Below are 13,847 nucleotides of genomic sequence, written 5' to 3' on the forward strand. Positions count from 1 at the left end.
TGCTTTCTTTCTACTGAACTACACCCACCAACTGTATCACATTGCAGCAGGAGGCATGCATCTAGTCAAAGCAGAGTCCTACACCAAGTGTGGTACCCATGGTACGCCATTTATTTAATTTCATGGGTATGGGCACAGTTAAAACTGAACAAAATGCAGGTGAGAACCCATCTTAAAATTTTATGCATCTTACACGGTTGTGATGCTATCGTGATGACCAAACATGTCCACACACATATAAACACCTGGCAAAATACTAACAACTACTTTTGTGGTGGTTTCTGCCAAAACAGGTGTCTCTGGGATCTCATTTTGCCATGATCTCTCTCTCTCTCTCTCTCTCTCTTTCTCACACACACACACACACACACACACACACCCTTACAACTGGTTGGAAATAAACACTTCATGGCCACTTATGAAGCAGTCATTGTTGTGTTTTTCTGTGGTGTGTATGTCAGGCCATGTGATATGTCAGTTCTGATGTTAATCGTGACCTAAGGTAGTGACCTTCCTCCTGCTGAAAGAAATGGCTGCCCCCTCTCTCCACGCACCCTCCCCTCCACTGCAGCTTCATAAACACCACAGCAGCTCTGTGTGACAGTACAGCTGGAGACATACACTGGAGCTGATCTCAAAGTCTTCTGCTGCTGAAAGAGGCTGTCTTCCTGTCAGAGAACTAACTGTCATCTAGTTTGGAGCTTAGCTGTAGCTTGTGTAGAACAAACAACTTTACCGAGAAATAGTAACATTTCTACCACTGATCTGGAGTCAGGCATGTATGCCAAGAGGTCTGAAGAACAGGGGCCACGCAGAGGAAGGTCTTTTGACTCTGTAAATCATGCTTATGAGGAGAAGCAGCTCAACAAAGAAGTAAGTAGCACTAATGATGCTTGTGTTCTGTGCTTATTTGAAAAGCTCCAACAGTAAGAAGAATAAGCTTTTAGTAGGGGTTTTAAGTCGGTGTTACTTTGAGGTAACCTCTTAATTGTCTAGTTGTTTGACCATCAGAGCTGATATGGCTCTGTGGGGCCCACCACAACTGTCAAATTATTCCTGAGCCTCAACAGCAATGTCTCTTTCCAGAAATCATCGTTACTAACAATAATCAACAGATCTTGTTGTGAGCAAGATCATGTAGGGACTATTTTCTTTCTAGCGGACTACACCCACTAACTGTATCACAGCATAGAAGGAAGCATGCATCTACTCATGGACAACAGGCTCTTGACAGCATAGGGTCTAATTGTTAATGATGTCCTCTTCTGCTGAGCTTGTTTTTTTTTTTTGTTTTTTGGCGCTTTGAGCACCACAAGCCGAGTGCCATAGTTTAATTACATTGAAAAAAGACAGATATCTCTATGAACAGTATCTCCAGCCCTCTGCAATTCACACCAAAACAATATAAATAGCACTACAGGTTAGAGTTCAAATATATATTTTTGATTTTGGGGCGAACTGTCCCATGAAGTCTCAGTGCATTAAATACTCTAAGCTAGCACACAGTTATAGTCTTGCTGCTTAGTGGATCTGTAGGTCAGTGAGCCTTGAAGCATATGTGTTTTTATTTTAGGCTGCAGTAAAATCACTGGTGCATACAGTATGCATATTTTTTAAAGGTTACATCTATTTAATTTGTTGAGACCCAGGACAACAGGAGCATCTCCGCTGGAAGGTCCACCAGCTCTGAGAAAGGCACTGTAACTATCATATTCTCACTGAGAAATGAAGTTGGTGGTCTAGTCAAGGCACTTAGGCTTTTCCAGGTGGGTGTTATTTAAAATCTTTTGAAAGCATGCTCTGTCATCTTTAACCTGAAATGGCTGAATCTGTTTTGTTGAAGTGATCTTCTCTGGAGGACTTTGATCATGTTTGGAAGCTTTCCCACATGTTTTGTTTATCTTATATGTTATGTGCAGGAAAAACATGTCAACCTTGTTCATATTGAGTCCCGCAAGTCCAAACGAAGGAATTCAGACTTTGAGATCTTTGTGGATTGTGACAGTGACCATGAACAGCTCAAGGAGCTGACTCAGCTGCTAAGGAAGCATGCTGATATTATTGAGATTACTCCATTTGAAAACTCCACTCTGTCTGATGATGGTAGGTCATAGTTTACTTTTGACTACAGTACACTGATTTATAATAAGAGAATACATCTATTCATGCTTCAAAACATATAAAGCAATAAACAATGTAAGACCTGCAAGCAAACACCAACATCAATAGTGTACACGGTTCAAGTCTAATCCACAGGGCTATTTTGTAACAGTTAAATCATGATTACACACAAAGGCAGAAACTGCGTGACTAAATTCAGTCATGAGATACAGGCAGATTTCTATCTGAACTGAACCTAAATTGTATTTCAGATATTGCTGGTGTGCCCTGGTTCCCTAAGAAGATCTCTGATTTGGATCTGTGTGCAAACAGGGTTTTGATGTATGGCTCTGAATTAGATGCAGATCATCCGGTATGTAGGATGGACAAAGCTGTCATAGAGTCTGATACTTAATTTACTTTTATAAGGGAATTGTACAACAGTAAACTGTGATTGTGCTTCTTTTATTTCTTTTTTGCAGGGATTTAAAGACAACACATATCGTAAAAGAAGAAAGTATTTTGCTGATTTGGCTATGAGCTACAAGCTGTAAGTTCAAATGTTTCTTTGACTGTGATGTGAATTGTTTCATTTTGCTTTGATGTATAAAATTGATTGAAGTTATATTAAAAAAATTAACAATGAACTCCCTGAGATGCGCCATCTCATCTTGGATGGGATCATGGACAATAGCAGTAAATAAAGGCAAAAAAAGGTAAAATATCAAAAACACACTAAAGCAAACAGGGCTCTCCCAGAACCCCAAACCATGTCTACTACATCTCTATTATGTGCATCATCTGCACAAAACTGACAATAAGTATAATAAATGAGCAAGTTGCAGAACAATTAAAAGTATTTCAGTAGTACAGAGAAATGTAACCTATAAACAATGAATGGTTGAGAAAAAAAGGATGATAAAGCATAAAGATTAAAGATTTGGGTAAATAAGCAAATGAGTCCTAAAGTCAGGATAATGAGTAGTGTTTTTTGTGATTTTTGAATGTATTTGAAAGCCTGATGGTGCTTTTCAGTTAGAGGCTTGTCCCCCAATTTCTTTATGAATCACACACAACAAAGAAACAGACTTGAGAGTGTCTGCGTATGATAAGCAAAATGGAATATTAATTTTTTTAACTAACTTTTTAACTTTGACATAAATGCATTTAAAAACAAAAAGCAAATCATGAAAACTTTTATTTAAAATTTTTAAATATATTTATATATTATGTAATAAATGTGTGTGGCACAAGTTGATAAGTCGTATAGACTCAGTGGCCTCTCTGGTTCCAGTAAACACGGTGTTACTGAAATGCTATTCATTGTCCATTTTTGGATGAGAGTGCCAGTGCACATTTCATCAACCAGGTCTAACACTGTCTGACATTTCTGGAAGGTGGGAATTGGCTCCCATCCAACATTGAATCAGTACTTAAGGAGAAGGTACGTAGCCTTAGCCTGCTACGGGGACCAGAGCCCGAAGCTGTGGCTGAAGTGGACTAAGTGTTATTGCAGTTCCAACAACTCTAACAGAGTGATACATCTTAGCTCTAGCTCATCATGTGACGTCATTTTCCAGATTTGCATTCAGCCAGTTAAACTTCAAGTAATGTTATATAGTTTATTCTTGTCATTTTGAATCAGTATCTTCTGTGTTTGGATCAAAAAGTTTGTGAAAAAGTTGTGCCACACACATTTGTCACAGTTTATTGCGATGAAGAAGATGCAGAGACAGAGGATGATGATAGCAGAGAATCAGACAGATTAAATATGTGATTAAGAGTAGATAGATGCTACTACTCTGGACAGAGATACATTGGAAAAACATCTCTGTTGCTTGCCTGATATCAGGAAGAATTATCAACTTATTACACTCCTTTTCCATTTGCAGTCCTACATTGCCTCCACTCTGGTTCCCCTACAAAACTCCCTACACACTGATGTGTAGCCATGCCAACAAACTGGTTTTGCTGGGTTTTGAGAGTGAAGCTGAGTGAAGTAAAACAATAAACAATACAAGGATGTCGGCACAGCTTGACAACACTTGACAACAGATTGACAATGGTGTTAGTCCTGCCAGTGGTCCTGACTGGCTAATCGCCCATCCTCCTGCTTTGCTCACTGGATTGATTGCTTTTTTAACTGAGAAATGGGTGTTTCATGTCATGATGCCAGATGAATCAGTCTCAGTGGAGTGGGCAGAATTTTTGGAATTGCTTTTTTATATATTACTGTAATCTATGATCGGAAATAATATCTATGACAATTTTCACACTTGGGAGTGATGAAATGGTAGAAATATACTGAGGCGCATGCACGGCACTGAACGCATGGGGCATGAGTAGCTCCAGGAAAAGCTGCGCCTAGACAGCATAAAATAAAGAACCAAAGAATGAAGCTTCATGTAAGAGCGAAGATAAACTTGAGTCAAGTCCAATTTTACAACTGTAAAAGATTTGAGAGATCCGATGCGGCGGTTAAGTGCAAATAGTCAAATCAATTATGCCTCCAAAGGCTGCCGCAGCCAGCAGAGAGAACAAAGAACATGGAGACACAAAGGACACCAATGAGCAGTTGTATGATATTCAGCAAAACATTGAGAAAATACTGAAAATGCTGGTATCAGGTGAACGTAAACTGAAATCTGTTGAAAATCTTGAAAACTTTGTTGATTCTCAAGAAAATAGAATGGGAAGAAGTAACATATGAATCCTCAGTTTACCAGAAGAGGAGGGTGACAATTTAATGCACTACCTGGTCAGCTTCATTTTTGGAGGAATTAGGAGTGACAATCATTTCAGCAGATTTGGAACGGTGCTACAGAATTAGTGTCAAGCAGAGAAAAGCCAAATACCCATGCATGATTACCATGAAATTCTGGAATGACCAGACCAAAGTCAACAATCTGAAGGCATAACAAAGACCAGAGGATTAGTTTTGTTCAGGAGAAAAGAACTAAACTTTTAGCTTCTGTAATAATCAAGGAAAGTATGCTGCTCCTTGTGTGTAAATGCACACAGTGTTTCTCTGAATGGGGAGTCGGACAGCAGCTTCATGTTCACATTTTACAGAATGTCATCGAAATTTTCCTCATTAATGGTGTATCATTTCGCCCACCTGCAACCCATCCATGCGTCCCTATGTGTGTGACAAGCAGAGTGTAAGTCGTTGTGAACCCGCCTATGTAAGAGTTTTACTGTCGGAATAATGCGCCCTGACGGTAAGCCAGGTTTTTCCTGGTCAGTGATGCAATTGCTTTCTGCTGCCTCAAAATAGCTAAACACCAATGATGCACCTCACCACACCTCACTTGAAAACCTACATGTCCATGGGCATATGGATGGGCGCAACTGCATTCACTATTTACACAATGTTGGTGCTTGCTCTGAAAACGACAACTGCATCTGTCTGAAACTAGCAATGACAGATGCACTGTGCTGTGCTCTGCTTTAGTTTGGGTGTAAGATAGGGCCCAAAGACACAGTATTAATTTACGACATTGCTACAATGTTTTACCCATGTTTTTATTTGATCTCTCAAAGTCATATTTTATATCAACATCAATAAGCTCACTAACTTCTTCTGTGTCTCAGTGGTGATCCTATTGTTCGTATAGACTTCACACCAGAGGAGGTGCGTACCTGGGGAGTGGTGTTCAGGGAGCTCAACAAGTTGTACCCCAGCCATGCCTGCAAGGAGTATCTGAAGAACCTCCCTCTGCTGACCAAATACTGTAACTACAGTGAAGACAACATTCCACAGCTGGAGGACGTTTCACACTTCCTCAAGGGTAACTGTTCAAACCTAATCAACTTTTGTGTCTCAACAAACAATACAATACATTTAGCAATTGCCATGGATGAGTGCGCAAAAAGTAACACCACCTAAATTAAGAAATCCGATACAATGATATTTTTTATGTTGTGTTTTTTTATATTATTTCCATGGCCAAGCAAAGTTCAGTCAATATGTGTGAACATAAACTACTCTGTCTTAAAGACTGAAACCAGAGAAGTAAGTCTCAAACTTTTGATGTCAGCGAGTATAAAGTCTGGAGCTGCTCCATAGACAATGCATGGGAGCCTGATTTTGTGGACCCATAGTTTGTTTTCTTTTTTTTAATACCCAAATGGGCTCTATTCCATGTATGTGTGTGTGAATAAAGAACGTTCAGGCTTCATCATTCGGCCAGTAGCAGGGTACCTCTCCCCCAGAGATTTTCTGGCAGGCCTGGCCTTCAGAGTATTCCACTGCACTCAGTATGTCCGCCACAGCTCCGAGCCTTTGTATACACCTGAACCGTGAGTATATACGTACAAACACACAAGACATTGATATTTTTTAATCATGAATTTTTCAGTGAAGCAATATCTGCACTTACCCTCTCAATTTGTGTTTGATGCAGAGACACATGCCATGAACTGCTGGGTCATGTTCCTCTGCTGGCTGAGCCCAGCTTTGCCCAGTTCTCTCAAGAAATTGGTTTAGCATCACTGGGAGCGTCAGATGATGCTGTACAGAAACTGGCCACAGTGAGAAGATACACACACACACACACACTATGGCTCATTCTTACTTATAATCTCTTCCAGTTTCCAGAAAAAATATTTGTCACTATTTTGGTCACGTTCACCATTGCACAAAATGCTATCCCATAATGACACTCACTGTGGACTCACAAGCCCAAAACTCTGTTTCCCCCATCTACATGTCAACACTGATAGTGGAGTTTCTGAAATCTTCACCCTGGATGAAATTTTACAAAAAGTCAGTTTTCTGTGACCTCAAACGCAGTTTGCAAGTGGACAAAAGGCAAAATGTATAGAAAAACATACATTTTTCGAATACAAATGAAAGTGTGTACTAAGCTTAAAACTAAAGAGACAGATATCTTTTTTTTGTCACTGACACACGATTAAAACAGCATAAAGTGCAGTTCAGACCAAAGATTGGCGACAAGATGAAACTGTTTTAGAATGATGCAGAGAAAAGTTGTGCGGTGTGAACTGGCCGGTCTGAGCTCAACCCAAGCCAGCTGATGGTGTCACCTGTTTCAACAGCCTATCAGCTTGTAGATACGTCTGCTGGTCAAGTCAAAATGACCGCAGACGTCGTGTTCGCTTGCTGTAGCAGGTGCTCTGTCCCCACCGAGCCCTCTGTTTCGGTCCTGACGGTGTGCTGGTATTGAAAAGTGGGTCGCTGCTGCTGCTCGCTGTATGTGCTTATCTGATCATCATCAATAAGCAGCATCATCTGACGCTTATTTTATGTTTTTACTGTTTCATCACTATTTCAAATGCAGATGTGGCCAGTATCTCACTATCACTATCCTCAGTCATATTTTAAGAAGCTACAAATTACTGTATATTCAGCCATGAAATGAGTCTCAAAAGCTGCAAATCAGAACTGAAGTAGAGAGTTGTTGCTCAAAGATGATACACTGTGTCATCTAGTTGCATTGGTGTGAACCGGCAGATTTTTGGAACATTGCAGAACGGCATATTGCAAGTAGCTGCCTGTTTCAACTTGTCTTGCCTCGAATCTTTGGTTTGAACTGGGCTCAGCATCGTTTGGCTGCTAAAGAGCACCCATTTTATTGAAACCAGCTGTCGTGTTTACAATTTGGCAAATTCAGCACATCTATTATAAGATGCAACACTGAGTGTCATATTGGTTAACAGCTCACTTTTGATCGACAACACAGATTGCATGTCAAAGTTCACCAGAGTAGAAGTTCATTTGTGTGGATTCACTTCAGCCCAGTCACCAGAATAAAATGTTGGCTTTGTATGTTTCTGTAAACCATATCAACATTCCTAAAGAGATGTAGTTCAGATAACATGTATATTGGCTGACCGTCTCAGTAGGAGGAGGAGGGTACTGTGGATGGCTTGAGACCTAAGGGGCGAGACGGTTGCCGAGCAGGCTGTCAAGCAGCAGACCACTGTTTGACACCAGTGACATTTCCAGCCATGTGTGTAGTGACAGAACTCTGTATTTTAAGCCAAAACATGTTTTCCTAATCAAGTTGACTTTGTGCCTGAACCTAACAATACGTTAACCATTGCATTATCACAAATTATATATATCACATATTAAAAACTGAAACATAAAGAAATGTGAACTTTTGACATATACATATGAAACGTACAAATTGAATGTATCCGTGGTTTGCAGAAACATACAATGCCAACATTTATTCTGCCACTTGGATTGTTTACTTTGACACCACAACTAAATCTACTGATAACTTCAATCCATTGAATTTTAAATGTTGATGTGACCAGACCTTAAGGTCTTGACAGCATTAGCAATGGAAAGTGCTTTGCATTTATGATTATTTGTGACAGCATAGCAGGTGGAATCCATAAGCCTGCCTTAAAACAATAGAACAAAAGAATAGTGAATAGAATTTAAAGTTTATTTAAAATTACATCTGTTATGTACATTCTCATGCTGTGTGTCAATAGGATGGTGTCAGAGTTACAACCTGTTTTGTTCTAGTGTTATTTCTTCACAGTGGAGTTTGGTCTGTGTAAGCAGGATGGCAGGCTGAGGGCCTATGGAGCTGGACTCCTCTCCTCCATCAGTGAACTCAAGGTAACACATGACCTGCTGTCTAGCTTTATACAACACACTTTCAACTTTCACTCCAGTGTAAACCCCATTGTTTGTACTATATGAGTAACTGCTTATGGATCCTTTTCGGGTTTTCTTACACCACACTTTTTATATGCTTAAAAACAATAAAGATTACAACAAAGATGGTGAAAATGTGGCCATTTATGAAGGACTTGAGATTTTGGGTCATAACCTCAGCTCATCAACAGCAATAGGTTTTAAGAGGAAATCCATAGATAGCTTTTAAAACTCTTTATCGTTTAACAGATTTTTTACTGGATAGACAACTCTACATTTTCTTCTATTCTGTGTGTAAGTGTAACAATTAGAGCATTCCAACTCTTTCTCATCCCAGGGCATCAAATATGACAGCTTGGTCAGTGGCCCCCAGAGTCCAATACCGACCCACAAGACACCCTTTAGTGTCTGAGACAAACTAAGCTTTGAACTAACTCCAGTGTAAACCCATCTTCAGCAACATTTGACGCTCAGAGCAACTGACATAGTATAAAGAGCAAGAAAGTCTGCACACTGTGGGGTGGAAGAGTGCTGGATGGGTCAAACAATCACAGGACTTTTACCCAAGAGACCACTGACCACTGACACAAACTGTGTCCTGTGTGAAACCAAAAGTCAACTTTGAGTTTTATTACCAATATATCTCAATCAACGTCACATGACAAAAGTGATCATATCACATATGTCACATGACATAAACTTACCCACATAAGTTAGGTAACAAACATACTTTTTTAAAAACAAAACCATGGTCTTTTTTTAAAAAAATTCTAACCAAATAGCTTGTTACCTTAAGAAGCTTTGGTGCAGAAACCTACATTTCCTGTAAATAGGAAAGTTTATTTTAAAAGACACTGTGCTTGTAACAAGCAGAATTAACCCAAGAACTGATACACCCAAAACTGATGCTAGAGGGGTACCGATGGAGTGATTTGAAGGGTAGGACTACCGACCAAGCAGCCTCATATTTGATGAGTTGGGAGTGAGAACGTGATGAGCTGGACCGACCAGGTTAAAAAAAGCATTCTCTTAACAACATGTCTCCTTCTTCTGTTAGCATGCTTTGTCTGGCAAGGCCCACATCCTTCCATTTGACCCCGTGGTGACCTGTAATCAGGAGTGCTTAATAACTACGTTCCAAGATGTTTACTTTGTCTCCGACAGTTTTGAGGAAGCCAAGAACAAAATGAGGTCAGTAGAATTCTGCTCTGTAAATGCAGGTCTTCCTTAATAATTTAGCTATAATCCATTCTCTAATCAGCTGACATAGCCCAGCACTGTATCATGTGACCAGAGTTTCATCATTTACTTTCCTTTGTAGAATTGAATAAGATGTGTCGATCCATAAAATATTTTGCTAGAAGCGGGTGGTGATCATCTTATCTAAGCATAAAGCCTAGAAGCAAGTAGAAACAGTTTGTCTGCTCCCTCCAAAACTTCAGGACATCACTGCACCCAGCTGTTGGTCGCCAAAAAACTGTTGCAACACTTTTTTACATGAATGTTTTTAACTGGTAAATAAGTAAGCTTTAGAAGTGTTTGTACAATTATGCAATTACAATCTGAAGTTTGGGCAGGGCAGGCCAGGCTAGCTGTTTCCCCCTGGTTTCACTCTTTATGCTAAGCTAGGCTAATAACCTCCTGGCTTTAGCTTCATACTTAGCACACAGGCATGAGAGTGGTATCAATCTTCTCATGTCACTTTTTCAAAAGAAAGGCAAATAAGCTCTAGGTCAGATTATTTCTTCACTAACAGCATCTACTGTATCACAGCAAAAGTTGTCAAAATACGTTTTAGCAGTTAGCATAGCCACACATCTGGACCTTAGCTTGGCTGTCATCATGGTTTTTCCAATTTTTCACAGTGTGGTTGCTTAGGTTAATATATTTGATTAAATTAAACTTTTAAGAATTTCAAAGGGCTTCCTTTTTTGGGAATTTACACTTAGTTATGGATCCTGGAATTGTATTTCCCTTTTTTCATTTGAGTTTTTTTTTTAAATTTCTACAATTTAAACTTCGGTTGAATAATTCAATAGCTACAATGTTAGAGTGATGTGAAAGGTTGAACTGGGCTATCGGTACAATTGACTTTGCTGTGTCTGCAGGGAGTTTGCTAAGACCATTTGGCGTCCATTCACAGTCCACTACGACCCCTACACCCAGAGTGTGGATGTCCTGAAGGACACCAGCAGCATCAACAGCATGGTGAAAGACATCCGGCATGAGCTGGACATTGTAGAAGATGCCCTGAATCGACTCAACAAACACCTGAGAGTCTGAGAGGTGGTTGTTATGAGAGGAGGTTAGCTTGAGTTGATAAGGTTTGGCAGGGGATCAGTGGGTTGGATGGCCTGAGTATAAATGGCTGTGAATGTGTGAGGTTGGATGGGGATCGGGTTGGATTGGTGAGAATAGGTTTCAAGCAAACTAGGATACTGACTTGAATCCAAGATGGTGGTAAGGCTAAGCTTTAGTGAATAGATACACTTAATCATACAGTTCTTACTGTATATGCCTTTCCCACTTGCTGGCCTGGCTTGACGTGGTTTGACATGGCACTTTGGCCAACCAGGGCAGGGATTCGCATCTCTATACAACAGGGCTACCCACTTGAAGGTGTGTCTTTACCTGATGACGTGTTGTGCTTGTAAACTAACAGGTTTCTCAGTGCGCCCTCCTGATGTTATTGTGGTCGACAATTTTCTTTCACTGTATCAGAGTTTTTGTCTCAAAGAATTGACTTCAAAACATTGTTACTTGTCTATAAATCACTTCATGGTGTAGGGCCTATTTGTTTCTACACTATGAACTCTCTAGACACCTAAGGTCATCAGGAACCAGTCTGCTAAGTGTTCCTTGAATTAAAACAAAACAAAGATTCATTCACTTATAATGCTGCACATAGCTGAAATAAACTTGCGGATGATCTTAGCTGTGCCCCAGCTCTGGATACTTTTAAAAACAGGCCATAGACTTTTTTGTTTTGCTTTTAGTCGCTGCTAATAATTGCACTCATGCATTTTATACTGCTTAATGTTTTTTTTATTTTCTATACTCTGTTCTTTTATCCACTTTTATGTAAAGCACTCTGAATTGCCTCTGGGTATGAAATGTGCTGTATAAGTAAACTTGCCTTGTCTAACCAAAAGCAGATTTAGAGCTGCGATGATCCCAGCCGCTGCTGCTGGCATTAAAGGTGTTCATCACAACAATATGAACTTGGCAGCATTGTTGTAGTCTATATGTCGTGGCAGTGACCGCTATGTCTGTGTCATGCTTCAGGATCTTACTGACTTTTTTTGTCTGACACATGGCCAGAGACTAGTTTATGTTGGGCTGCAGTAAAAGCTTAGAAATGTGAGAGTGCATAATCATGTGATTCATTTCTCTTGTCATATATATGACCATTACAATGTAAGAAATGTGGAGTAATAATGTCTTGTAATAATGGGAAAATAATGTAATCTATGTTAGTTTATGTGGTAGATTTTAAATTAATGTGTAATAGTGTAATAGAGTAAAAAAAAAAAAAACTTTTTTAAAACCCATTCAGAACCCAATTATGTTTCAAACACACACACAAAAAAATGAAATGATGGTGGATTTCTGCTTCTGTGAATGCAAAAAAATGTTTGATTACGATACTTAATTATGTGGGTTTTTTCGCATCTATTCTAATGGAGAAAGAATCAACACAGAAAACACCCAACAGGAAACAGACAATAACAGGACATTAAATGGTCTAAACAGACCTTTTTTCAACAAAAAACAAAATAATTTTTTATTTTTCATGAATGGTTAACTCAATGAATAAAATGATACTTTAAAACACACTGCATATATATATATGTTGCATTGTATTTGTCATATCAACTCAAAATATCCTTAATTTCTGAAGTACCTCCAGAAAACAGTATGTTGAAAACCCCCTGAGATTAATATTCTGTGGACATAATCAATAAAATGCATTATAAGCTGATTATATCATTAGAAAATCAAATCAGAACAGTATTTCTCTATATAAACAGTATTTCTTCTGTTCATTTTCTGGTAATATTCAGATCCCTCGTCCATTCCAGTGGATGAATATCTTTGAAAGAAATCCTGAGAAATCCTGTTAATCTTTCATATGATATTTTGACATGTTTCAGTAATATAACATTTCATGTTTACTTTAAACACAGTTAAATGCAAATTCTGTACTTTAATAATATGATTTTTAGACTGAAACTTGTGCTTCTACCTTGCCTCATGGTCGGCAACGATTGTTAAAAAAGAGGGTGTGGCTCTTCTGCAGTCCACTTTAGATGATGTGGAGCACTGTTGTAGAAATCCCATCAAATAAGTTTGTGCATTTAGTTGGAGTCAGAGGACAGTAATTATAGATCTAGACATGCTATAAAAATCCTATAAATGGATGCAGGATCTGACAAGGTTAAATAAAAAAATCACATCAAAATTCTAACCTTGTTTTCACAGCGTAAATGCTACCAGCTCACACTGTAAAGATGGATCCTGGTATTTTCTGGTGACTGCTTCTTATTTGTTTGTTCCCTTCCTCTGTTGATAGAGCACTATGAGGTTATATTGACACCAATGGATTACAATACCTTTGTTAAATGGATATGGAACAGGCTTTAAATGGTGAATACCAATCCAATAAAAATACAGCTACACGTGGTGTCCAATCATATTGTTTTGACATACATTCATGAAACAACTTTTAAAGCTCAAGTGGAGAGAAACAGACCAATGTTGTTTAACTGGGTTAAAACTGATGACCTTGCAGTCGCAGGGTCTGAGAGCAAGAGCAGATTACAAGTCTTTAAAAATCTCTGACTCACTGTGCAGTTATCTCACACTACAAGGCATTTTGTGTCCCAGACTGTATTACTTAGATTATTTCACCTAGAGAAATTGAGGAATGGATGAATTATCGGGATATTACCAGAAAATCACATGTGAGGTGTCACAATGTGGCGTTTGTTACACTACAAAATAAGTAACAAACGCAAAATGCCAGCAAAAATTATTCAATATAAAGATCAACTGAGAGGTAAATTCTGATATGAGGTATTTTAGTCAGTGACAGCAGTAGTGTTCA

At 39.0% G+C, this 13,847-nt stretch overlaps 1 protein-coding gene across 2 annotated transcripts; it reads left to right on the forward strand.

Annotated features, from left to right (window-relative positions):
- The first annotated feature begins 608 nt into the window (after nucleotides 1-608).
- On the forward strand, nucleotides 609-13,337 carry LOC126390458 (tryptophan 5-hydroxylase 1-like). Of its 2 annotated transcripts, none has more exons than XM_050044780.1 (11): nucleotides 609-873; nucleotides 1,644-1,766; nucleotides 1,920-2,103; nucleotides 2,373-2,473; nucleotides 2,583-2,650; nucleotides 5,695-5,891; nucleotides 6,267-6,402; nucleotides 6,507-6,633; nucleotides 8,606-8,701; nucleotides 9,798-9,931; nucleotides 10,849-13,337. In XM_050044780.1, exons 1-11 carry the CDS (start codon nucleotides 778-780, stop codon nucleotides 11,021-11,023), a joined length of 1,437 nt encoding a protein of 478 aa, XP_049900737.1. In that variant the 5' UTR covers nucleotides 609-777; the 3' UTR covers nucleotides 11,024-13,337. The 2 variants fall into 2 exon arrangements, with proteins under 2 accessions (XP_049900737.1, XP_049900744.1); XM_050044787.1 differs by having other exon boundaries at nucleotides 8,645-8,701.
- The last annotated feature ends 510 nt before the right edge of the window (nucleotides 13,338-13,847 follow it).

Source organism: Epinephelus moara, chromosome 1 (genome assembly GCF_006386435.1).
Source record: "Epinephelus moara isolate mb chromosome 1, YSFRI_EMoa_1.0, whole genome shotgun sequence".
In the NCBI taxonomy this organism is placed as follows: Eukaryota; Metazoa; Chordata; class Actinopteri; order Perciformes; family Serranidae; genus Epinephelus; species Epinephelus moara.

Coding starts and splice junctions, on each gene's coding strand:
- LOC126390458 (XM_050044780.1), top strand. CDS start 778: ATGTATGCCAAGAGGTCTGAAGAACAGGGGCCACGCAGAGGAAGGTCT. Junction 6,634..8,605: donor CTGTACAGAAACTGGCCACA/GTGAGAAGATAC, acceptor GTTTTGTTCTAG/TGTTATTTCTTCACAGTGGA. Junction 8,702..9,797: donor CCTCCATCAGTGAACTCAAG/GTAACACATGAC, acceptor TTCTTCTGTTAG/CATGCTTTGTCTGGCAAGGC.